We start from the raw sequence: 26,907 nt of genomic DNA on the forward strand, positions 1-26,907 counted from the left end.
CAGGTCCAATCCTCAGAGACCTTCTCTTCCAGACCTGGGGAGAAATACAGCTCCCAGATCTTCAGGGATTCGGCCTCCTCCCATGCCCTCAAAAAATCCAGCCTAGTTAATGAACTATGCAACACATGCATGATGCTGATGTAAAAGAGAAAAATGTACAAGAGGAAAAACAGTAGTGTGCACCAATCAACGTGCGCATTGATAAGCACGTGTAATTATTTTTTTTAATTTAAATTTATTTAACACATTTGGTTTTCAGCATTGATTTTCAAAACAGTTTGAATTACAAATTTTCTCCCCATTTCTACCCTCCCCCCCAACTCCAAGATGGCTTATATTCTGGTTGCCCTGTTCCCCAGTCAGCCCTCCCATCTATCACCCCTCTCCCCTCTCATCCCCTTTTCCCTTCCTTTCTTGTAGGGCAAGATAAATTTCTACACCCCATTGCCTGTGTATCTTATTTTTTAGTTGCATGCAATAACTTTTTTTTTTTGGACATCTGATTTTAAAACTTTGAGTTCCAAATTCTCTCCCCGCTTCCCTTCCCACCCACCCTCCCTAAGAAGTCGAGCAATTCAACCTAGGCCACACATGTATCATTATGTATAACCCTTCCACAATACTCATGTTGTGAAAGGCTAACTACATTTTGCTCCTTTTCAACCCATCCCGCTTTATTGAATTTTCTCCCTTGACCCTGTCCCCTTTCCAAAGTGTTTGTTTTGATTACCTCCACCCCCATCTGCCCTCCCCTCCATCATCCCCCCCCCCCTTTTATTTTATTTTTTTATCTTCCTCCCTCTTCTTTCCTGTGGGGTAAGACACCCAACTGAGTATGTATGGTATTCCCCCTCAGGCCAAATCTGATGAGAGCAAGGTTCACTCATTCCCCCTTCACCTGCCCTCTCCCCTCCTCCCACAGAACTGCTTCCTCTTGCCATCTTTATGCGAGATAATCCACCCCATTCTATCTCTCCCTATCTCCCTCTCTCAGTATGTTGCTCTCTCATCCCTTAATTTCATTTTATTTCTTTTAGATATCTTCCCTTCATCTTCAACTCACCGTGTCTGCACTCTCTCTTTTACACACACACACACACACACATATATATATATAAACACACATATATATACACATACATATACACATATATACATACATACACATTCACTTATATATATACATAAACATATACATATATATATATATGCACATTCCCTTCAACTACCCTAATACTGAGGTCTCATGAATCATACACATCATCTTTCCATGTAGGAACGTAAACAAAACAGTTCAACTTTAGTAAGTCCCCTGCAATTTCTGTTTCTTGATTACCTTTTCATGCTTCTCTTGATTCTTGTGTTTGAAAGTCAAATTTTCTATTCAGTTCTGGTCTTTTCACTGAGAAAGCTTGAAAGTCCTCTATTTTATTGAAACTCCATATTTTGCCTTGGAACATGATACTCAGTTTTGCTGGGTAGGTGATTCTAGGTTTTAATCCTAGCTCCACTGACCTTCGGAATATCGCATTCCAAGCCCTTCGATCTCTTAATGTAGAAGCTGCCAGATCTTGGGTTATTCTGATTGGGTTTCCACAATACTCAAATTGTTTCTTTCTGGCTGCTTGCAGTATTTTCTCCTTGATCTGGGAGCTCTGGAATTTGGCAGCAATATTCCTAGGAGATTTCTTTTTGGGATCTATTTGAGGAGGTGATCGATGGATTCTTTCAATTTCTATTTTACCCTCTGGCTCTAGAATATCAGGGCAGTTCTCCTTGATAATTTCTTGAAAGATGGTATCTAGGCTCTTTTTTTGATCATGGCTTTCAGGTAATCCAATAATTTTTAATTATCTCTCCTGGATCTATTTTCCAGGTCAGTGGTTTTTCCAAGGAGATATTTCACATTGTCTTCCATTTTGTCATTCCTTTGGTTCTGTTTTATAATATCCTGATTTCTCATAAAGTCACTAGCTTCCACTTGCTCCAATCTAATTTTTAAAGTAGTATTTTCTTCAGTGGTCTTTTGGACCTCCTTTTCCATTTGGCTAATTCTGCCTTTCAAGGCATTCTTCTCCTCATTGGCTTTTTGGAGCTCTTTTGCCATTTGAGTTAGTCTGTTTTTTAAGGTGTTGTTTTCTTCAGTGTATTTTTCATGGTCTCCTTTAGCAAGTCATTGACTTGTTTTTCATGGTTTTCTCACATCCTTCTCATTTCTCTTCCCAATTTTTCCTCTACTTCTCTAACTTGCTTTTCCAAATCCTTTTTGAGTTCTTCTATGGCCTGGGGCCAGTTCATGTTTTTCTTGTAGGCTTTGGTTGTAGGCTCTATGACTTTGTTGTCTTCTTTAGGCTGTATGTTTTGGTCTTCTTTCTCACCAAAGAAAGAATCCAAAGTCTGAGACTGAATCTGGGCACGTTTTCGCTGCCTGGCCATATTCCCAACCAACTAACTTGACCCTTGAGTTTTTCAGTGGGGTATGACTGCTTGTAGACTAACAAATTCTATGTTCCACGTTTGGGGGGGAGGTGCCAGCTCTGTCAGACCCGCACTCCTCCTTCCCCAAGAACCCCCAACCCGAACAGGGCTTAGATCTTTGGCAGGCTGTGCACCCCTGCTCTGATCCGCCACTTAATTCCTCCCATCAGGTGGGCCTGGAGCCGGAAGTAACAACAGCTGTAGCTGCCTCACCTCCGCTGCCCCCGGGGCTGGAATCCGAACCGGGAACTCCTTCCACTCCCGCAGCTTTTCCCACTAACCTTCTCCACAGTCTTTGGTGTTTGTGGGTCGAGGGGTCTGGTAACTGCCGCAGCTCACATATTCAGGGCGCTAGGGCCCCCTCCGCCCGGCTTCTGGTCCACGCCGCTCAGGCTGGGCTCTGCTCCACTCCGTTCCCAGCTCCCAGCTCCCAGCTCCGTGTGGAATAGACCTCACCCAGAGACCATCCAGGCTGCCCTGGGCTGGAGCCCTGCTTCCCTCTGCTGTTCTGTGGGTTCTGCCATTCTAGAATTGGTTCAGAGCCATTTTTTATAGGTTTTTGGAGGGACTCGGGTACGGAGCTCACTCTAGTCCCTGCTTACCAGCTGCCATCTTGGCTCCGCCCCTCAAGCACGTGTAATTATAACCCTATCCGAAGGAAATCAGAGAACCAAGAAAAAGATCCAAATGTAGAAAGTATCCACAGCAATTCTTTTTATAGTAACCAAGAATCTGAAACCATGGGGCGCCCTCTCATTGGGAAATGGCTAAACGAACTACAGTGGGTGAACGGAACACTATTGTGCCATACATAATAGCGCTGTGCCCACCACGCAGTGTTTAACAAATGCTGGACAGTTTTATAGGAAACGGGGAAGACCTCTATTAATGATACAGAGTGACATGAACCATTTATACAATGACAACACCATCATAAAGAAAAACAACCTCAAAGACTTTGGAACCACAATCCAGCACAAGTCCAGAGAAGGGAACAACTGACAATGCAGGACGAGATGAGCCTTTCTGGACACAGGCAATGTGGGGATTGATTTTCTAGACTACGTGTTTCTTTTCATTTTTTAAATTGTGCAATGGTGGGATGTGCTACATGCGCATAGTGCTTCTATTAGGGTCTCCCCATGTGGAAACCTGCCTCCTGCTTCTGGGAAGGCTGCAAAGCCATTCAAGAAGGGCTTGGAGTCTACAAGCACGAAAGGAGCCTCTGTAGCTGGTTTCAGCCAGCTAATCCCTGGCTGTGGAGGTGTCCACAAAAGCCTGGTGCTCTTGGAGGAGCTCAGTGCTGTTGCTTGTCCTTCATTCTCAAAGAGGACCCTGATATCAGGGAGGTGAGGCCACAACTTGCAGCTGAATTGGATTTAAGTGAGGCAGGGCCATGCAGGATCACCAACCTCACTTTCTCCTCCAGAGCCACTTGGGTCCAGCAGCCAGATAGAGATCAGGATGACTGGAGATGGCCCCAGATGCAGTGGGAGACCTCAGCCTCTTTGAGTCAAGGTCTTTCCAAGGTCCCAGACTGACTGAGGCAATGCTCATTTAGTGATTAAGAAATGAGACAAAGAATGGTCTCCTTTACCTAGTCAAGAATAAAAAAGATCAACCTGGGAGGGGAAGATCGTCAGGGTCTCCAGCCAGAACACAAACAATTGCCATCCACATTCACTCTAAGCCATCAGAGCCCAAACGATGACCACTGAGCGCTGCTCGGGCTGGGACCCACTGTTGGCCGATCCACGAGAGCCAGAATGAACGGGGCTTAAGGCATGGCCCTTAGGAAAGAAATCCAGCCCACAAACTCCAAGATCTCCTGCGAGGTTTCAGTGATCAAAACTTACATTCCTTTGGGCAGAACAACTGCAGGTAAGGGTGTGATACCCTCTGTGGACAGAGGGAGAGGAAGAAAGAAGGGAGGTCTTGATGCCACCAGGGTCTGAATGGACTGCAGTCCAGGGTTCAGGAGTCCAGATCTGTAGTCAGAACAGCATCAATGCTCTGAGGACCATGCAGTGACCTTTGAGACGTGAGCCCAGCATAGCTGAGGCAAGAGCGTGTCTGGCAGCAAAGTTACTTGGGAGTAAGAACTTGGTGGGACTGATGCTACTGAGGAACTAAGCTGAGCTAAACCTTTACCAGAGATAAAGCTGGTGTGAGTGACGAAGACAGCGGTCAGAGTCTAGGTATCACAAGACATGTGTGGCACAGATGGTAGACATTGTAATTGTTCGCTTGTTTCGGTCGTGTCCAATCCTCTGTGACCCATCTGAGGTCTTCTGGGCAGAGATACAGGAGCGCTTTGCCATTTCCTTCTCCAGCTCATCTTACAGATGAGGAACTGAGGCAGACAGGGTGAAGTGACTTGCCCAGGGTCACCTAGCTAGGAAGTGTTTGCAGCTGGATTTGAATTCAGGAAGATGAGTGTTTCTGACTCCAGGCCTGGCGCTCTATCCACTGCTCTTAGAGAAGGCACTACAATTTGAAGACTGGGAAAGGCCTTCCATGGCAGGTAGAATTTGCAGTGAGTCTTGAAGGAAGCTAAGAGGCTAGGGTGAAAGGAGAGAGCACAACAGCCTTCCAGGACAAAGATTAGAGAGGTGGGTAAGGCCCATGTAGCTGGATCTCAGGTGCACTGAAAAGACTCAAGCAGAAGAAAACTAGAAAGATGGGAAGGGGCAAGCTTATAAAGAGCTTTAAATGCCAAAGGGAACTCTATCTTTGACCCTGGAGACAAAAGTGATGTGCTCAGACCTTCGCTGCTACGGGAACAATGGGGTGACCAGAGAGAAGGCTACTGCAATAGGCCAGGAGGAAGGCAGTGAGGGCCTTGACCAAGGTGGTAGCTACGGGAGCTGAAAGAGGATGTACAGAAAAGATGGGGTGAAAGCAGAAAGGACAGACCTAGCAGCGGGCTGGGTAACAGTGACTCTAAGGCTGCAGAGCTGTGGAACTGGGAGGATGGGGGTGTCCTTGACAGATTAAGGGAGAGTGTTAGAGGAAAGGTAAGGAATTCTGTTTTGGACATGCTGAATTTGAAATGCCTATGAGACCATCCAATTTAAGATGTCAAAAAGACAGTGTGTGACCGAAGAAGAGACAAGGGCTAGACTTATAGGTCTGGGATCTAGACAACATCATGGGAAGCAAGAAGATGAACAATTCCCAGAACAACCAGCAGAGTAAAGCAATTAGACAGGGGAAGGGAAGGAAGCAAGCACTTATTAAGTACCTACTCTGTGCCAGGCACCATCATTTTACAAATCTCTCATTCCATCTCCACAACAACACTGTGAGGTAACTGCATTGCAAACACCATTGCATCAATCAAAAACTCTATTATAGTGACCTGAGAAACAATTGAGGGAGAATCTCTGAGGGAGGATATGCAAAGTTTCTGGCCATCTAAATGGCTACAAGAAGTTCAACGTAACAAAAGCACAAGTTGAATCCAAAGCTGAAATTAAAAGGTTTGTGAATATAATGAAGGACAGAATGGCTGGACCAAGAGGTGACCTCCAGATTGATGGGCCAATTATACGCTCATGTACTTTCAAGAGTTTGGATTAGTCACCCCCCAAAAATCTATAAATCATTACGGGAAAATATTTTGAGGGACAAAAAGGGTGTGCCAAACAGTTCCAGAGGTGCAAAAAGCAATTATCAATTCGGTGATTGTTGAATAAGCCACTCAGAAACAAAGTCATAGCATTTACACCCCCTTTATTATCACAAGCCTTTAAAGGACTTGGTTCTACACTCATGGTTTAGTTGTGTACTGCAAACGTATAAAATAAGTCTAAGCTCAATGAGAAAAGTAGAGTATTTGATAATTTAAAATATGGCACCAACACAATAATCTCAAGGATCTGAAGAGGTTAAAGCAAAAATGATGATGGTAGGGGAACCATAGGTTTCTAGGGGTGCTCAAGACCCCAAAATACCACCATGCTGGGTCCTGCCAAAAGAATTCGACTCAAGTCTTCTCAGCCAAGGGAAAAGACAAAGTTTATTAGGGATTCACCACAATGGGCTGCTTTAAGAAATCCCACCCTTTGTGACTGTTTCCACAAGCGGGCCAGATTCAATCTACTGAGCTAGATTGAATCTGAGCGCCTTCATGGAGGCAAGAAGGAGATTATATACACAAAGATTGTAGAAGGGATTGAGGGGTGGTCTAGGGTGACTAGAGGAGGGGTTTAGGGAGGGTCTTGAGGGGAACTCTAAGGAGGATAAGGTAGAGTCAGAGTCCAGGAACCAAGAGAATGGGATTAAGGGCAGGAAGCTCCTGAAGGAATATCAAGGTTGGGAAATAACTGAAGGCATGCATATCTAAAGTAACAATAGAGGGCAAGATTTAGGTAGAGATTTGGGCCTAATGATAACGTGAGGCTTGTGGCCTTAGGGGGAAGGCCAGATCCAATTGGAAGATTCAAGGACAGTTCAAGGGAGCTCCCAGAGACTGTATTCCAGATTCAAGGGGGTTCCCAGAGACTGTGCCCTCATCATTTCCCCCTCAAACAAATAGGACCCAAATTCTTTTGGGGTCAGGGACGAAGGTCTCAGCTTCTGAAACTGTTTCCTGCTAGCAAGGGGTGTAGAGCTGTCCCTGCCTCGATGGGTCCATTTCAAGGGGTACACAGTCTGAGTCATAGTCTGGAAGTTGATGGCTTGGAGCCTGGAGGACACAAACCTGGCAAGAAGGTTAAGCAAACAACAAAACAGACAGTACAGGAGTACAGAGAAAAGACAATATCCCTGGTGGGAATTAAAGATGACTATTTCATACCTAGCTCCCCTAATCACTTGTTCTGTGTACCACACTGCTTCAGGGTTCAGGAGTATGTAACACATCCAAATTGGGTAGGGGGTATCTAAGAGCAAGGCTTGGTATTTGGTGAGCCTGTGGTTGGCTAGCCACTGGTGGCCCTCTGCTTCTAGGATGCTCTGGGGAGTCAGACCTTCTAGGGGCTGGTCTGCTAGAGGTTTAGAAGCTTCCTCAATTGGAGTGGCTATAGCAGCCAGAGAATCTAATTGTTTAGTTTTCAAAGTCCCAAAAGCTTGTGCTGGGTAGGGGCTCCACTCTAGAGGGAGTGAGTCAGGGCCTTGAGTGGCAATTAATGGTTGCAGTCCCTCCCAAGCCTTGGGCTTAATTGGATATTGAAGGCAATGGAGGGGAACTATGGCTGGGGTGGCAGAAGTAGCTTGCCCAGGAATTCCCTGATCTCAAACAATTGGCTCAACCTTCTCCCACACCTCTGAGGGAACATGGGGAGGTCTGGTAAACAGAGGGTAAAGGGAGGTATGAGGTTTAACTAGAAAAAATTGGCTCCCCAATTTCACCATCAGGTCCCTTCCCAACAAGGGCGCAGGGCCAGAGAAGGACTGTTCAGACAATAGATCCTTGATGCCCATGACCCAATGGATCGAGGAGCGTGGAGGGCCAGAGCAATTAGTTAAAACAAGAGAACACAGCTGTGATAAAGTGGGTAACCTTACCTTCAGCCTCGATTTTGCCCAGGGCTCCTCGAGAGAGGTGGAGAAAGTAGAAGCACTGCCAAGCCCCAGGCTTTCCCCTCCTTCCAAGTCTTGAGAAGACTGGAGGACAAGGTACTGGGAGGAGGCTCTACCACTTTTCCAACCTCGGGGACAATCCTTCCTCTAATGTCCCTCCTGGTTACATGCTGGTCACAGTCCTGGAGGCTTCTTCCAGGGGGGCGCCCTCGAGGGGTACTCCTTGGGTCTTTTCCTGGCCATGGCAGCAGCTAAGAATTGAGCGTGTTCTCTGTCTCTAGCTCTTTCCCTGCGTTTTCTTTCCTCTGCTGCAACCAGGTCTCTGTTGTTGAAAATTCTGAAGGCCATCTCGAGTAATTGGGCCTGAGGTGTTTGGGGTCCCATGGCCAATTTCTGCAGTTTCCTCCTAATATCTGGGGCAGACTGATTAATGAAATACATGTTAAGTATTGCCGCCCCTTCAACAGAATCAAGATCCAAATTTGTATACTTCTTAATAGCTTCTACTAGCTGGGCCTGGAACAAAGCAGGGTTTTCCTTTTCTCCCTGAGTAATCTCCCTAATTTTTTGAAAAGTTATTTGCTTTTGAAATGCAGTTCTTAGGCCTTCTAACAGGCAAATTACCATATGGTCTCTCTTTTCTCTATCCTCACTCCTTTGATAATTCCATCCTGGGTCACTAGTGGGAAAAGCAGCTATACCTGGGGGATATTTTATGGGGTTACTGCTAGCCAAACTATCCCCAAATTTTTGGGCTTGTTCCCAGATTCTCCTTTTCCCCTCAGTAGTACAACAGGTAGAGAAAAGGATATGCAAATCACACCAAGAAAGTTCAAATTGTAGGGACAAATCCCTAAAACCCTCAGTAAACTTGGTGGCATCTTTTGAGTATCTCCCCAGTTTTTCTTTAACTTGAATGAGATCTGGAATGGAGAATGGAACATGCACTCTCCTTGTCCCGGTGAGGGAGGTAGGCACTTCCCTCAGGGGAAAAAGCCCTGAAGGCGCTGTGGGGACTGGAGCTTGGGGAGGGATATAGGAAGTCCTGCTTCTGGTGAGGGAGGGGCTGGGAGCTGCTGGCTGACCTAGATTAGACTGCAAGGCCAGGGCATCTGGCTGGCAAGGAAGATCAGCTGGTACCTGAGGAAGGGTAGGAGCCAGGGAGGGAGACAGCAAAGAGACCTGAGTGGGAGCCACCTTAGAGAGAGGGGCCAGGGGAGGAGGTACTGCCTTGGGGGCAGGGCCCGAGGCTGGAATCTGAGTAGGGGTTCCTTCAGAGGAAGGGGCCACAGAAGGAGGCACCTCAACAAGACCCTTGGCTGGGACCTGAGCAGGGGTCGCCAAGGGGGCAGGAGCCATGGGAGGAGATGCAGGGCAGGAGACTTGGGCCGTGAAGGAGGCAGGAAAAGAGGAGGGTTGCACTACAGGAAACCAAGAGAAAGAGGGGATGGCCATGGAAGGGGGAGCACAGGAAACAAGGGTGCTCCAGGGAGGTTGGGGAGCAGGAGGAGGGGCTGGGGCTGAAGCCCTGGGGGCCATAAGGAGGGGGTTATCCAAAGTGTCCTGTTGACCCCCATTGCCCCTTTGTGGGGGTGCTCTAGCTATGCGCATCTTACAATCTTTTCTGAGAACGGGGTTCCGAGAGAGCTCCACGAAGGTCATTATGTAAGGAATTTGTCCATTTTCTTTCTCACTGACAATATAATTTTAACTGTAAAAGAGTATTATATTGTAAAGTCCCAAAAACAGGCCAATCTTCATGGCCTTCTAGGTGATATTGTAGCCAAGAAGTATTGCAAAGGTATACCAGCTTTTTCCTTTTAAGTTCTTTAGAGAACTTAAATTTTTTCCAATTTGTAAAAGACAACCCAAGGGTGAATTTTTGGGGATTGAGGAGAATTGACCCAGTGTGAGGCCGGGGGAGTTGGAAATCCCTTCCTCTGCAAGGGGGATCTGGGAGTAAGCCTCAAAAAGGAACAAAGCAAGACAGGAAAAAACAAACACAAAAAGGTACCTGAGATTTTCCCATTCCCTAGCACTGAGAGAATTGGGAAAATTGGGGGCGCACTTCCGGATAGGGCATCTGTCCTTGTCCTCTATGCTTCAGAAGGTGTGCCCAAGTCCGTAGCCTTGAACATAAACCACTGGACCGAGAACCTGAGAGCATCAGGCTAAGTCTGAGACAGCGAGCAGCTGTCTGACCTACTGGGGACCTGGGAAGTCATGCCCGAAAAGCACTTCCAAAATGCTTGGAGAGCGAGAAGGGGTTGGGATAGGGAGAGGCTTACCTTCCAGTCTTGGCTGGAGAAGAACTTGAGATGAGCAGTATTCCCGGTGCCAGGGAACCAAAAATGAAGAGGTTAAAGCAAAAATGGTGATGGTAGGGGTTTCTAGGTTTCTAGGGGTGCTCGAGACCCCAAAATACCACCATGCCGGGTCCTGCCAAAAGAATTCGACTCAAGCCTTCTCAGCCAAGGGAAAAGACAAAGTTTATTAGGGATTCACCACAATGGGCTGCTTTAAGAAATCCCACCCTTTGTGATGCCTGTTTCCACAAGCGGGCCAGATTCAATCTACTGAGCTAGATTGAATCTGAGCGCCTTCATGAAGGCAAGAAGGAGATTATATACACAAAGATTGTAGAAGGGATTGAGGGGTGGTCTAGGGTGACTAGAGGAGGGGTTTAGGGAGGGTCTTGAGGGGAACTCTAAGGAAGATAAGGTAGGGTCAGAGTCCAGGAACCAAGAGAATGGGATTAAGGGCAGGAAGTTCCTGAAGGAATATCAAGGTTGGGAAGTAACTGCAGGCACGCATATCTAAAGTAACAATAGAGGACAAGATTTAGGTAGATTTGGGCCTAATGATAACGTGAGGCTTGTGGCATTAGGGGGAAGGCCAGATCAAGTTGGAAGATTCAAGGACAGTTCAAGGGAGCTGCCAGAGACTGTATTCCAGATTCAAGGGGGTTCCCAGAGACTGTGCCCTCATCATATTCTACCTCACTTTATATCCATTACAGTCACCCAAGAGAACTGAATATAGCTTTCAATTCAAGAAGCATTTATTAAGCACCTACTATGTGCCATGCTCTCTGCTAAGCACTTTACAAATATTATCTCATTTGATCAAAACATCTTAATAATCTTTTGATGCGCATAGAATATAGAAAGTTGTATGACTCCGCAGAAGAACACATCATACAAGCTACTTCATCTTGTGGACACTTTCTCTAATGTTATAAAATGTAATTTGAGCTCAGTAAAGCACTCAGCACAGCTCTTGGCACTTAATAAACGCTTATTCCCTTCCCTATAAGTGCAAAATTCTTAATGTGTACCAAGGAAGGGTAGAGATTTGTAGGATTTGAGCTTAATCTGAAGGTGATGTTGAGTCAACAAATAAAGGTGATGCTTACAGATCCCTTGCTCTTCTTAAGAACAGACACAATGAGCATAAGGCTCAAGGTATAAAGGGCCAAGAAGAAGCTAAGGCTGTGAATGTTAATAGACTGTTATCCTGGAGCTAAAATTAAAGGGGAAGACTATACTTATAGTACTATGGACTCTTAAGTCTTAACTTATGCTTACAGCATAATAAAATTAATGACAATGGATCTAGAAGATGTTAAAAAAAACAGCACAATGTCAATAAAATATGGGGCTTATGACCCCAAGGCAGCTATATAAAAATTAACACTTCTTCATCAAAAAGGAGGAGGGGGCTTGATAGCTATTCTCAGAGCAACTGATGAACAGGTTAAGTATTTACAGAAATCTTTCTAGAAGAAAAGTTCACAAGTCCCAACTAAACACAAACACTAGGGATGCACCACTGATTTGGTCAAAGGTGGAGCTGATGAAATGGCTACCATCTAAGAGTGAGATCAACAGGTGTTCTATTGGGTAACATCTACATGAACTCAATTAGCATTATGTCAACAAAGCAGAGATCAATAAATAACGGAGTCATGCAGACTTGTTTTCTGACAGTGGTTCAGAATCAGGTCATCGCTACCAGAAAGGACAGAGAGCCTTCCTACCCTAAGCAGTGGATTTAGAAAGAAGGATCAAAGCCATCCCTGCCATCCAAGAGCCTATATTCTGACAGGGGAGACAAAATGGAAGCAACATGGTACATACAATGGAGCAGATGGAAGACAGTAATAGAGAGGAGGACCCTACAGCAGGGAGATCAGAAAAGGCTCCTATAGAAAGGAGGCAGTAACTTTTCAGTCGTATCTGACTCTCACTCTCCATGACCCAATTTGGGGTTTTCTTGACAGAGATACTAAAGTGGTTTATCATTTCCTTCTCCAGCTCATTTTAAAGATGAGGAACTGAGGCAAACAGGGTGAAGTGATTTAACCAGGGTCACACTGATTCCAGGCCTAGCACTCTGTCCACTGAGCCATCTAGCTAACCCTGCTCAGCAAGTGAGCAAAGCCTTAAAGAAGGCAGGGAGGGAGAGCACTCCAGGCATAAGGGAGAACCAGTGCAAAGATGAAGGTGAAAGACGGAGTATTGTATGAAAGCAATGACAGAAAGGCCAGTGTAGCTAGATGATTGAATAAATGGAGGGGAGTGCTTATCAGATCCTTCCTTTGCTGAATCTGCATCCATGTCAGCCCATTAGCTGTGGGTGTCACCCTAGGCTCTGCCCTGGTAGTCCCATATATTCTCTCACTTGGTGACCTCATCAGCTCCCATGGATTCTATTAACAGCTTTATGCAAATGCCTCCAAGATCTATATATCCAGCCCAAGTATCTCTTCTGAGCTCCAGGCACACATCACCAACTGCCTATTGACAATCCTTTCAGATAATTTGAAGCCCAATAAGATCCAAAGCCTGAACTAGTCAACTAAACTGCTCTAAAATTGCCCTTTCCTGTGTCAGCAACTTCAAAGACCAGATAAGGTTGACAAGGAATATTTTTCCTGTTGGTGACAGAATGTCTGCAACCCAAACAGTGGGATTTCTCTTATGTTGCTATTCTAGGGACATTTGCATATACAGGAGTGGCACAAACATCTTGGGAGTGTAATCTCTGACACTACCTTGTCAATTGTCTTGTCTTACTGTATCTACAACTCATTCAGCTAAGAAACTTCCTTTCTTATGATATGGGGATCGTAAACTGCAGTTGGGATTGTTCTAAAGTGTTTTTAAACCTTGTCATTCTTCTGTCAGAAGTTTGCTTCAGATTCCATGATCACGTATCTGCTAGCTTTAAGAGAGTAAACAATATGAGTTAATATACCACCTAGCCTGTTTACCTCCTTTAACCAAACTTTCAGCTCGACACTATTGAACATCTCTATCTTGAGATGCAGCAAGAATCCAAGACTGAACATGCTCAGAATATATCTCAAATATATCTTTCTCCCAAAGCCCCTCTTCTTCTGAACTTCCATATTCCTATCAAGAGCATACCATCCTACCCATCACCCAGGTTCTCTTCTTCCAAGTCATTCTTGATTCTTCTCTCTCACTCACCCCTTCTCGTCATTTCTACCTTCATGACATCTCTAGCATTCATCTACTTCTTTCCACTCACATAGCCACAAATCTAGATAAGACCTTTGTTACTTCTTGCCTGGACTACTTCGATAACCTCCTAGCCAGTCTCCCTGCCTCATGCATCACTCAGTTACTTAGATGATTTTCCTAAAGCATAGCTCTAACCATGTCACAACCCTAGTCAACAAATTTCATTGATTCCTTATTAGGAATCTATCTCTAGGGTCAAATATAAACTCCTACTTGGTATTTAAAGCTTTTAAAGTCTGGCCCCCTCCCACCTTTCCTATTTCTGTACTTCATGATTTGGCAGTACTGGCCTACTTGCTGATCTTCACACAGGAGGTCCCATCTCTGTGCCTTCACACTGGTCATTCCCATGTCTAGAATACTCCCCCCCCAAAACCCCCCAACTTCTTCCTCTTCCTTCAAGGCTTACTTCAAATGTCACTTTTGGCAGATGGCCTTTTCTGGCCCCCTCCACTGCTAACATTTTCCCTGCTAGGTCTATGTTGCATCTATTCTATATGTTTCTGTATACACACAGTCTCCTTTATCAGAATATAAATTCCTTAAGGCCAGAAATTGTTTTGCCTTTTTTTGTATCTCCAGTATTTGGAATACAGTAAGGATTTAATAAATGCTTGTCTAGTTATTACATTACAAAATCCACTTCTTTCCACAGAACATTAAAACAGAACAGTTATTTATGCTGTTCTTTAGGGTTTTTAGGTATGCCATTGTAATAGCAATTTCGATTTGAAGATCTTTCCCGTCCATTCATAGGCCATGTGACCTGCTTACATCACAGGAAGCCTGAGTCACATGTGGTAGGAGGAGCTTGCTGAGAGGAAAAGGAAACTGTGCCACAGGAAATGCTGAGAGAGCAGTTACAACAGAGCTGAGGGAAAGAGAGCAGACGTGTGATAGCTGTGCTGTGGTGGCTGTGAGTGTATTTGTGGGAAGGCCCCAGCAGGGGATGGATGGTTTTGGGACAGTGAGGCTCCATGCTGTCATACTGTGTATTGAATTCTTTGCTGCTGTGATGTATTGGGCGGATGGCTTATGGGATCTAGTCTTCTGGTGTCTGAATAAATGGTTTACTTCTACCTTCTATGTGGAGAGTCTCGTACACTTTGTGATACAGAACCACGTAGGCATTTTGACAATTATCATCTATATTGTGATTATTGCCTTGCTGATACAGTCATGGATCATCTTCACTGGAAAAGCCCTCTGAGCTCATCTAGCCCACCCTCCAGGACCACAAACTCATCTGAGTTCATGAAGCTACCTAGGAAAAAGGCAAAACAAAAATCCAGGGCTCTTCATTGGCAAGAAGCAAAAACACCTAGATGTGAGCCCTGGCATTTCCTCATCTGTAAAATGGAGGTAACATCTGAACCCCCCTTCTCCCAGGGTATTATAAGGAAGGTGCCAAGAACTCAGAGCCCAGAGCTCTCTCTACCTTTGATGACCACATTAAAACACAGGAAATCCTATGCAGGTGTCCACAGACAAAGAAAATAGATACCTTTAGTAGCACTAACTTCCCTATTGGGTCCCAAGCCCTAAGTCACAAAGGTGCTTTCACCTTAAGAGGAAAGTGTGACCAAGTCTTATCCTAACATCCCAGACTAACTACCCTCATCTTCTTCTACATTAATATCCTCTATATCAGCGTGACTTCATGGCAGGAGCCAAGCGGTAATCTCATCCTATTTCTGCCATACATATGCTGTCTGATGTCAAGCCAGGGATTTTTCCTTCTGGATCCCAGGCAACTCATTGTAAAATGAAAGCTTGGATTAGATGATTTATGGTCCTCTCCAGTTCCAAGATTCAAGGTTTTTAAGATTTAACCATATCAACTGCATGAAATTTAAGGCACGTTAAGGTAATTTCACAGCATCAGAAATAGCTGGACTACCTCAAAAGATCATTAACAGAGCTAACAAGGAAAGAACGGGAAAATATTCTTTTAATTCCCAGTATTCTTGAAAACAGAAACAGTATGGCACAGTGGGTAGAATTCTGGGCCTGCAGTTAGGAAGACATGATTTCAGATATCACTTCTGACACCAACGTTATGATCCTGGGCATCATTTCATGTGCCTGAAGCAATTCCCTCAGACTTATCTATTGTTGGCATTGGTGAAGAGAGTTCCATAAGAAAGGAGTATTTTGAAAGCATGAAAGTAATGAGTGAAGTCATCACTGAGACTAAACAAATTCAGTCTTGGAAAATGACCAAAGATAGGCCAGAATGACAACCAGGAAGTACATTCAGATCTTTCAAAAAAAGGCTCAATAACCTTTGGTTTCTTCTGTGCACGAAGGTCAGGAAGACAGGATCCATCTGAACCATATGCTGACTAGTTATGTCAAGGGCCTAATATGGGAATAATAACAGACACTGAGAACAGTCCCTGCGTTTCACCCCATCATTGGCCTGCTTCAGCTGAATTTATATTTGTCCCAAAAATCAGGGCCAGTCTTTTAATTTCTCACAATTCTTCTTTTTGCTTAGTTATGAGGTTTTAGATGTCATGCTCTAAATCTGCTCCTTGAGACTGATTCAGGAACCTGATGAAATGCCCTGATTTGTTCAGGCTGACCAACCCAAATCGTCTGACAGAAAAGCATGCATAGAAACCCCCCCCCGCCCCGACTAGAACTCCACTGCTGTTTATGAGAGCCCCATGCAAGTACCTCCTGTGAGCACTGACTGCAATTCCCGATTTCCTTTAAAAAAAAGAAAGAGAGAAAGTCTCACTGCTGTATAATCTATGGAATCTGGAAAAACAGTAGGCATTTATAAAATGCAAACACTCACACACAAAGGCTAGCACACACTGAACAGGAACAATCATGGCTCCCCCTGAGCCAAATCCCCACTACAGTTAAGAGAACCCCTTTACCCCGCCCCCCACCCAGTTGTTTGTTCAGACTTCCTGCAGAAGGCATCCTGATGAGGCAAAGCCACCACGTGTACCCTGGCCAAAGGACTTTACCTGACAGGGCTTTCATCATGCGGACAGCTTTTGCCCTCTCCAGTTCCAAAGCACCAAGCCATTGCTGCCTCTCCACTTCTGATCCGGCCTTTAGATGATATGTCCTGCCCCCATAGGAGAGCAAAATATTACAGGAATCCTCACGGTCAAAATGAGCTGTGGACAAGTTGATTGTTGCACGACAGTTGTAAGCCATCTCCCCCTGATTTCTGCATGATGACAAGAAAGGAAACTGGGTAAATCTCCCATAATCCACATTTATACTCCTGGGGAAAATTAATAATTATACCAAAATAAATGAGAGCTGACATTACCAGAGTCTATGCCATCTTTAACCACAGACAAAAGTCCTGTCTCTCTTGTTCTGTCTCCATCACCATTCTCTTTCTCATCTCTCCCCCTTACCATTATTCCCAGTGTTACTAGCTCATCATCTCACTACTTGACAAGTGCCACCTAATCTCCCCTGCTCCAGGCTCTTTTCTCTCCAATCTACCAGATTAATATCCATAAGGCGCAGGTACAGTGCAGGTCAGGCATCTACTCAAAAAATAGTATTCTCAAAAATCTTGCCAGAATCTGGGTAGACTGTATCTCCAGTCAAAAAAGAATTAGGTTACTATGCATGACCTGTTCTTGACATAGTCAGAGAGCTTCCTTTTTTTATCTTCACTAATCATCCTTTCCATAATTCTTTCTAGAATTTGAAAAATAATCGAAGTCAAGCTCACTGGCCTGGTAGAGTCTTAAGACTCTAATATCCTTCCAGGATTTTTTCAAAGATCACTGACTTTTACTCAGCAATAACATCAACCAGTTTATCTGGGACTGAACTAGTACCTTTAACTTAAAGTAGTGTTGACTGCCTGTCAGAACTAGCCTGACATTCAAGGTCTTCCATCATCTCATCCAAGCCTTCTCTCATACACTCTATGCAAGCCACATCACCCAGTTTCCTTCCTCTGAGCCCCATTTTGTTTTTCGTTACCTCACCACCCCTACTATGTCCATTTGCTGAAAGTCTACACATCCTGCAAGGCCCAGCTCAAGCTCTATCTCCTCAATAAGCCTTCCCAGATGGCCCCAGGGGCTAGTAAACTCAACATTCTGGAACTCTCCTCATTCTGGAATACTCTCATCTAAATGAAAACTAGGTATATTCCATTCTTCCCTGGTTTATTGTAAATGCCTTGAAAATAAGGTACATGTCTTACTGGCTTTGAAGTTCTCTAAAATTAGGAGGTGGGGAGAGAGTCTAGAGAAGTCTTCCTGACTCCAGGCCCAGCACTGTATTCTCTTCCTGAGTCAAATCTGGCCTCAGACATTCACTAGCTGTGTGACCCTGGGCAAGTCACTTCACCCTGTTTGCCTCAGTTTCCTCATCTGTAAAATGAGCTGGAGAAGGAAATGGCAAACCACTCCAGTCTCTCTGCCAAGAAAACACCAAAAGGGGTCATGAAGAGTCAGATACCCCAGCCTGTCTCAGATCTTTTTTAGACAAAGTGATGTTTGATGATGCTAGTGGACAATGAAGCTATTGGCCAAGCAGATAAGAGTGCTGGCCATGGCGACAGGAAGAAACGAATTCAAATTCAGTTTCTGTATGATTCTGAACTAGTCATTTACCCTTAATCTGCCTGTGTTGGTAAGCAAAATGGGCTCCTTAGCACTTAGTTCAACCAAGTGCCCTTGAATACTTTGGCTTTTGTTCCCTTTGAGTAATTTAGTGTATTTCATTGAGCCTTACTAAGTGCTAAGTCCCAGGCCCAAACCCCTATTAGGCGTAAGACCTTAGTGGGTGTGGATTGGCAACTAAGGTGGGGCCCAAGGTGGGGCTAACTCCAGGGAGGGCCTAGTTTACATGTCTGGGACAGCAGAGACTCTTAGACCATGTGGGTTTAAGTCACCTCTTTGTGACGATTCTAGGTCACGTGGGTGAGTTTCATGTGTGACTCACCCCTGCTGCTGAAAAAGATATAAAACCAGGGGTTGGCCTCCTCTTCCTTGGAGCTCTTTACCGCAGCAGTGGTGGCACACGTGACTCTGGGCCAGCCCTTGTTCTGAGCTCCCAGGCTGAACCTAGATGTTGGTAACTATGAATTGTGTTGGGTCTGTCTGTTGATGTTTGTAATTTGTTTGTATTTTGCTCTGAAGTTCAGTGTGCTGGCTTTTTCCCCTGAACTAAGTGGATGATATTTGTGTGCTGAATTAAAGTAAGCTTGCCAACCCCTTAACCTTGCTTTCCTTAGTTAAGCAGATCAAAAGAACCTGTGCTGTTGGCGGCTTTCTGGGTGCTGGCTGTGGGTGGATCTTATACCCCCACAGAAGCTGCTAGCCGGATTGCTGAAACACTGCCTCAGTTTCTTCAATTGTTGTAAGGATCGAATGAAACATCTGTACAGCCCTTACTTATTTGGCACAGTGCCTGGCATATAGTAGGCCCGCTGGGCCACGCCTCTGCCAGCTTGTACTTAAAGTTCATTTTTTGAATCCAAGTATTAGGCTTTTCTTTTAATTCTGTTAAATTTTATCTTAGAAGCAATATGGCACAATGGATCCAGAGCTGGTCTTGACCTTGGACTCAGGAAGATCTCCATTCGTAGCCTGTCTCTGGGTGTGGGACTCTGAGCTTCTCAGTACCCCAGACAATTTTTGCAGACTATAAGCTACACCCACAGTTATTGATTGGCATCTGCAAGAGGAATTTCCTTATTGAGAAATCCCAACTTTGATGAAAGCACAGGTCCGGGCCAAAATTTTCATTTGATGTTATTTGTCTAAATGCTCTAACTGGGGACAGTTCTGACCACTCAAAAGTCACTTGCGGTAAAGTGTAAACTGTGAACTACCCAGTATGGGAGGAGGTTGAGACAGTTTGAGATCCATACTCCAAGAAAACCACAAACAGAAGGAGGAGAAGACACAGAAAGTGGATGATAATGAAAATAAGGGGAAATTACCAAAGGCTTCAGGAAGAAGAAAACTAAGTTCTTGAATATAAACAGATAAATCAGCAGGAAAAACAGTAACAACAGAAGGAAACATGGCCTCCAGATCTAGTAAATAAGTTCAGACACCTATGAATACTGAAAAAAAAAGGCAAGGGTGATGAGACAGAGGTCACTGTAGTATTTGAGGAGAATGTGGGACCACAACACACTGTTCCTGAGTAATTTAAAAGAGAAATTAGAATTGTGAGAGTAGAATTTATGGCCTGCACAACAAAAATAACAGAATAGAAAAACTTGACTCTGTAATGGCACCCTTGCCAAAAAAACAAGTGACAACAACAGACTGGGAACGCAAATACACAAAAGTGAAGGACAATCTAGAAGATGAGAAACAAAAAACGAGAACATTAAGAGAAAATGTGTTCTCTATGCAAGCAAAACATCATATTGATCTTGAAGACAGGGTGTGTAGAGATAACCAAAAGATCATAGGTCTCACAGAAGAACACAACAGGACAAAAAAACTTTAACATCATCATAAAGAAGGAAATAATAAAAGAGAATTATTCAGAACTTTTAAACAGAAAAAAATTAAATACCAAATGAAAGAATTCACAGATTGCCTCCAGAAAAAAAATCTAATACTGCAAACTCCAAGACACATAGTGGCTAAATTCAACAATTTGATTCAGAAACAGGTTCTGCAAGCCATCAGAAGAAAGACCTTCAAATACAAAGGAAAGGACACTCGAATAGCACAAGATAATTCTGTATACACTAGAAAACATGGGAGGAGAAGGAATAATGTGTTCCAAAGAGCAGAGTTAACAATAACCTGGGGTGACCTATTCTAGAAACCTGAACTTAACCATAAATGAAAAAAGATGGAGGTTCAAAAACAACGAGGTATGTGAAACATTTTTAGAAAGAAAACCAGAACTGGAGAGATCATTTGATCCTCAAACACTCCAAATAACAGAAATGCTGGTTGACTGGTTGGTTTGTTGTTGTCATTAATTCTTGAAAAGGACCACAAGGACATTATTACATCAGGGTCAGAGTGCAGGGTGTCCAACTGTGGCAGATCAGAGGAATGTGAGCTGGAATGGCTCTCTCACAGGTCAGGCACAAATAGTCCACGTGAACATTGAGAGTGGAGATGTCTCTAAATTTGTGCATCTCGTGTTTCTTTTGAGCTACTACAATTCTACTTCATCGCACCTTCTTTGATGTGGGCACACCACGCTGGGCAATCCTGTGCCAGTGTCTCTCATGCCTCAAGACCAATTCTAAAGTTCTTCAAAGAGACGTTGAGACCTTGTATCTCCTCTTCTGACCACCATGTGAGCACCTGCCTTGTGTAAGTTCTCCATCAAATAAGTCTTTTAGGCAAACATACATTTAGCATTCAAACATGTGGCAGCCCATCAGAGTTGCACTCTCTGAAGCAGAGTTTGAATGCTTGGCAGTTTAGCTCGAGTAAAGACCTCAGTGTCTGGTACCTTCTCCTGCCAGGTGATCTTCAGAATCTTCCTAAGACAATTCAAATGGAAGTAATTCAGTTTCCTGGCATGGTGGTGGCAGACTGTCCAGGTTTCACAGACATACAACAATGAGGTCAGCACCACAGCTCTGTAGACCTTCAGTTTGGTAGGTAGTCAAATACTTCTTCTCTAACCACACTTTTCTTCAGAGGCTCCCAAACACTGAGCCAGCTCTGGCAATGCGTGCATCAACCTCCTCATCTATGTGGATATCCCAGGAAAGTATACTGCTGAGGTACGTGAATTTATCCACAGCATTCAATATTTCTTCATTTGCTATAACCAATGGTTCCAAATATGAATGGTGTGGTGCTGGCTCCTGGAGATCCTGTTTTCTTGGTGCAGCCGGCAAGGATAGTAACAGCAACAGAAGGACAACAGAGAGACCAGTAAGAGACTTTTTTCTAAATGTACACAAGAAGACAGAAATGAAGGTAGTCATTTGGTAGAGGTAACAGTGAATAGGCACACAAAAGACACCATAGAAAGACCCCAAAGAAACTGTGCCTAAAGGCGAATCAACGGTTTTTTTGTTTTTGTGGGACTAATCACAACACACTGAAAAAGGGAGAGGAGAGTAGGGGGACAGAGAGGAGTATATGATGTCCCAGGGTCAAATCAAGGGCTAGCAATGAAGGGAAGTGGCCTTTGTGGTCTCAGAAAGAGAAGAGCCTGTATAGAGGGAAGTGGGTGAGAAGGAAGAACAGAAGGATTGAAAAGGGTCAGGAAAGAAAGGAGGTCTTGCTTTGGTGGTGGGCAGGGGTTCCACAGATGAATGCTCCCATGAGTATGGTATATGAAGGGATGGCACTTGAAACATCTACTCATCCTATATGGGGGTGGGAGGGCAGGGGGAATTTGGAATCTGGGGGGGCAGCCACAAGCAACTGGCATGTGGGAGAGGGAAAGAGCATGGACACGGGGAGGAGATTTTGAGGCCAATGTGGAAAAAAGGTACCCAGGGGAGGGTATAGATCAGTGGTGAGCTGCATAATCAAGGACATGGTGAAGGAGAGGGGAAGTATTCTCTCTTGATACTTGCACTAATTGGCACTGCTCCGGTAGTAAGGGAAATTCATGGGGCAAGCCCTACAAGGTTGTGGCACAAAGTGCCTAGGTCAGAGGTAGAAGGGATACTTTGCAAGCTCTGATCTCCTCTGAATATCAAGGGAAATGATGAAAAGAAGTAGGGACAGATGAAAGGGGAATAACATTTCCAGACCTCAAACTGTATCATAAAGCAACAGTTATCAAAACCATCTGGTATTGGTAAAAGAACAGAGAGAGAGTAGTAGAACAGAAACTCAGTGGGATTGCTCTCTGGGAGAAGGAGGAATACTAGGAATACCTATGGTGACATAAGAAACAGAAAATATCAATAAAAACTTCTTAACCGCTCCTGGTGCAGCAACAAACATGACTGGTCTAACTTTTTACAGTGAGTTTATAGTAAAAGTCAACAGAAAAATCAGATCCATTTTTTTTAGTCAACTCTGTAGGAACAGAATCATTCTATAAATATAAGGATACCCACGGCACAGTTTGGTATTTATTGTTTTCTGTGGAAAACACTTATTCCCTTCAATGTCACAAGTCACAACTCCTCATAACTTCAGTGGTCCTTGTGACTGACCATCACTGAAATTACCATTACAGGCAGTTGGTCTAGAGGCAACAAAAACCTCCAAAAATAACAAGGCTGGTCCTTAGAGAGTGAAGACCACAGGCCATCACTGAGCCTATAATTAAATGCTCTCCAGCCTGGTAAGACCCAATAGACCCTGTGATTTTCTAGCATAGCTTTTGGGTCACTTCCATGTGTCCAGGAGATGTCTACATAGAATGGCAAAGATGCCATGATAACCCTACTGCACAGGGAAAGAAACTGAAACGAAGCCTGCAGCAAAAAGTTGTCTGTGTTTACAAATAATTTATACCAAGAAAATGTCTCCTAACTGCCCACTGAGAGATAGATACTGTCAGGAGGAAATGCAGCCGATAAAATGTCCTCCTTTGCCTCTTTACCTCTCCATTAATAATCAGCTCCCACTCCTCATTCACTTCACTATTTTCTTCAGGATGCCCTGCAACTTTCATGCTCCAGAGAATGATATTCCATGGTGACTGTGTGATAAAATCACATGAAGAAAGCTCTTTAAAATATGGGGATGGAAGATGAAAATGCAGCACCCTGTAAAGTGTCATTTGGCAAAGACTGCCGGGTCCCTTCTCAGGCTCTCCTCAATGATGCACCACTGAGTAGTCTGGAAGACGCGGTAAAGACAGGCCGGCCGTTAGCTGCTGCTGTCTTCTTGCTCTCCTACAATCCCTCCCTTCTTGAATCCACATTCTTTCTCTACAACTCCCAAATTTATATTTGTAAAGCTCAAGTAGGGCTATGTCAGTCTCTTCCCATTATTTAGAATACAACACAAATTTTCTGTTTAGCAGTTAAACTTTTGACAATAGGACTCCAGCCTCTCTGCAAGCTACCCCCCACACACACACACACTTAATTACATAGCACTCTTTCTCATGTACTTTATTCCTCCTCTCTGCTGTTCCCTATAGACACACCATCTCCCATCTCCTGGCTCTACACAGGCTCCCAGGCCAGGAATCAAATCTACCTCATCTCCACCTACTGGGAGCCAACTCAGGCGCCACCTGCCATTCCTATGTTAATTTGTTTGTGAACATGCTATATTCCCCTAGAGAAAGTACACAGAGTACTGGTGGAATCAGGAACCCTTGAATCTGAATCCAGCCTCAACCACTGACCAGCTGCAGGACCCTGGGCAATTCACTTGGCTCTTTCCTCACCTATAAAACAGTAACAGCACCTGCCCACAAGGTCCTTGGGAAGATCAAGTGATATTTATAGTGTCTGGCAAATTGATGGAACAATAAGCATATTGGAATTAATATATCAAAATATACCAGACTTATATAAAGTCAACTATAAAACTTTTCATTTTTACAGAAATAAAAGAAAACAAGAGAGGTAACATGGTATAGTGACTAGAGTTGCCCTCTCCTCAAAGTCAGGAAAGCCCAGGCTTATATTGTGCCTCTGATTCACAATCTCTCGATGCCACCAGGCAACTTTCTTGGACTACAAATTGGAAAATAGGTGACAAAGAGTTTCCTCCCTAAGAATTCACTATACAATTAAATCATAGGTTCAATCCCCCAAAAGGGAAAAAAAAAAAAGGTAATATTCAGTTATCCTGGTTAGGATGAGCTAACATAAAAATGATATAATAACATATAATGTATAATACTTCATGAATTTATACATTTAATGCTACAAAGATCAAGATACTAGAAGAATATTCTATGGAATTAAAATAAAGTTCACATAAAAAAAGGTCAAGAAAATCAATGGAAATTATGAAAAAGAAAAAATTGGCAAAGAGAGTTGAATCCCCAGATTTCAAATCATCCTATAAAACGGTCCTGAATTTAAAAGCAGAAAGTAGATCAATGAATTTCATACCAGCCATTCACAGGAGTTTAAAGTTTGATGACTGGCCACAGAAAACATTTACTTCAAAGGAAATATGATTTCATAATTACCAGCATCCCTCTTTCAGCATTGTTATAAATATACTCACGTTATCTAGGAATAAACAATACTAGTTAGGAAGACAGGAATGTTTCAATTATGTTTTACATTTATTCATCCTGAATAAATGGGTACATCCCCTGAACAGAGTACAAGGGAGTACAAGAACTCAGACAGACGTCATTCCTTTTATTAACTGCAATTCGAATCTCCCGCTTGGCCCTGCATTGGCCAGAGGCAACCCCCTGACTGCCTACATCATGTGCTCCTCAAATGGTCCCTCAAGCATGAGTACAATCCTCTAACCAAGCCACCTAGATCACAGCTCTGATTAGAAGCAGTCCCCTGACTTAAACATTCTGCTAAAGCTGGGGGGTGGGGTGGGGGTGGGGAGAGACACTTTCAACTCTGTGGAAACAAAACTGCTTCTACCAATTCTCACAAGCATGGATCCCAAACTAATAAGGCCTATCTGTCCTATACAATGCTAGCCCATGTTTCCCACAGATTCTTCCACAGAATACACAGCCATGAGAACAAAGTCTTTTTATACTGGGGTTCCCAGCGGACCACTGATCTGTTATCCTTGATTCCTATCATGTAACTAGTCTTCCTATTTTCCCAATCACACATTCTATTTTTGCTTTTTATCCTTGGATCCTAGTCATTAGCAGAGTTCTTCGCACATAGTAAATGTTTCATAAATCCTTTTTCATTTATTCATCTGTAATAAGGGTTTGAGAACTGACTACAAGACCTGGGACTCGTAGTTCGCAGGAACAAACATCCACATTTAGCCTTGAGAGCAATTAGGAACTTCAGTGATCTGGAAGGTGGATTTGAGTCATGCCTAGGTGTTCTTAAGGGACACACACACAGTCTAACGGAGGAACTAAGAGCAAGGAGTGAGGGCTTCAAGAGCTGAGCCGCAGAGAGAACTCCCCACCCCCACAGCCCTGCCAGGACTCAATGAACTGGGCTGAAAAGAATCAGTAGCAACAGATAAAATCACCATTAATAAACATTTATTAAGTGCCACTGAGGATAGAAGTAAGGTAAGCCTGGAGCATTAGGTGAAGAGAGAAGCTGAAAGGAGAAAGTAAAAAAAAAAAAGAGCTGGGATGAAGCAAAGGAGAAAGAAACTGAGGCCCGGGAGGCATCTGCAGGCATTTCAAAGCAGACACCAAAGCTACTTGTTGAGTCTCCCTTTTGAAGATCTCCGGGAAGCTCCAAAAAAAGTCTGTTCTCCCTCCACCCACTTCCCCTCTTGTAAGTGGACCTATAATCTACTCTACTTGTTCTTTTTCCCAAATATTTCCTGTTTCCTAATTTTTGCCTCACACATGAAGAAACAATAGAGTTAAACTGAAATTTTAATTAGGGCGGAGCATCATGAATTTCCTGACTGGGGGCTCCAAGCTATTGCAACTATAATAACTTTTATTTCCATAAAAACTCCATAAAATAAAGGAAACATGTGGCCCTGCGGGTCATTTTCTTTCCCCCTGGCTAAAAAAAGTAAGCTCATTATTTTAACAGGTGGCATCAAAATCTCCAGAGAGAAAATGGAGTAGGGAAGAGAAGAAAGATAAGTTTACTTTCCACTGCAACACCCCAACAAGTGTTAAAAGAAAAGATCAAGTGCTATCCAAAAAACTCTGCCCACATCAGTGTAAACCCTCTCTAGGGCTACTTTCTTCAAATCCCCCCTCACTATGGTGTTCTGTGGGCCCAGAAGATGACTGATGACTTCTACTTCCAGGGTTCCAGGGTTCTAAGGCTGGAGGGGTGGGGGAGAGAGGGTGGTTATAACTGTCACAAGTCCCCATCCTGTGTGCTTCCAACTAATTATCAGCCAGATTCGATTAGCTTTTAGAAACAGTAATTGCAAACAGGTATAGCAAGGATGATCATTAAAGAAATATACCCCCCAAATTGTGGGTCCCCTTTTCGTTTGAGCATACAAGGCACACCAGGAAGGGTGGGCTCCAATGCAGAGAGCCCATATGGCCAAAAGATAAGTTCTCAGATCCTGGTTACCAGAAGTTCTTCTCTCCCTTTGTGCTGTAATGAAGTTTTCCTAGGCATAGGTGTTGGCTGGTCTCCATGGGCTAGTGTCTACCCTTCTGGAGTCTTGAAGCTGCTTTCCCTCAGCTTGTGGACATAGCTACCAAGCCCCAGTCACCAGTGGGACTTCTGATGGACCTCCTAAACACACAGTTGTCCATGGAGGGAAAGATGAGAGAATCTTCCAGCCTCCTCAAGTGATTCCCGGTCTAGAACTTGACTACAAGGGTTCCACCATGA

General features: G+C 44.0%; 1 protein-coding gene across 1 annotated transcript in view; it reads right to left on the minus strand.

Annotated features, from left to right (window-relative positions):
* The window catches only part of OSBP2 (oxysterol binding protein 2), a 299,159-nt gene that overhangs the window by 218,339 nt on the left and 53,913 nt on the right, over positions 1 to 26,907 (minus strand). Inside the window, exons 2-3 of the mRNA XM_036761740.1 lie at positions 16,538 to 16,746; positions 16,236 to 16,268 (exon numbers count right to left, since the gene is read on the minus strand). Coding sequence (XP_036617635.1) covers positions 16,236 to 16,268; positions 16,538 to 16,746 — 242 coding nt within the window. The remainder of the gene's footprint in view (positions 1 to 16,235; positions 16,269 to 16,537; positions 16,747 to 26,907) is intronic.

This window comes from Trichosurus vulpecula, chromosome 1 (assembly GCF_011100635.1).
Source record: "Trichosurus vulpecula isolate mTriVul1 chromosome 1, mTriVul1.pri, whole genome shotgun sequence".
NCBI lineage: Eukaryota > Metazoa > Chordata > Mammalia > Diprotodontia > Phalangeridae > Trichosurus > Trichosurus vulpecula.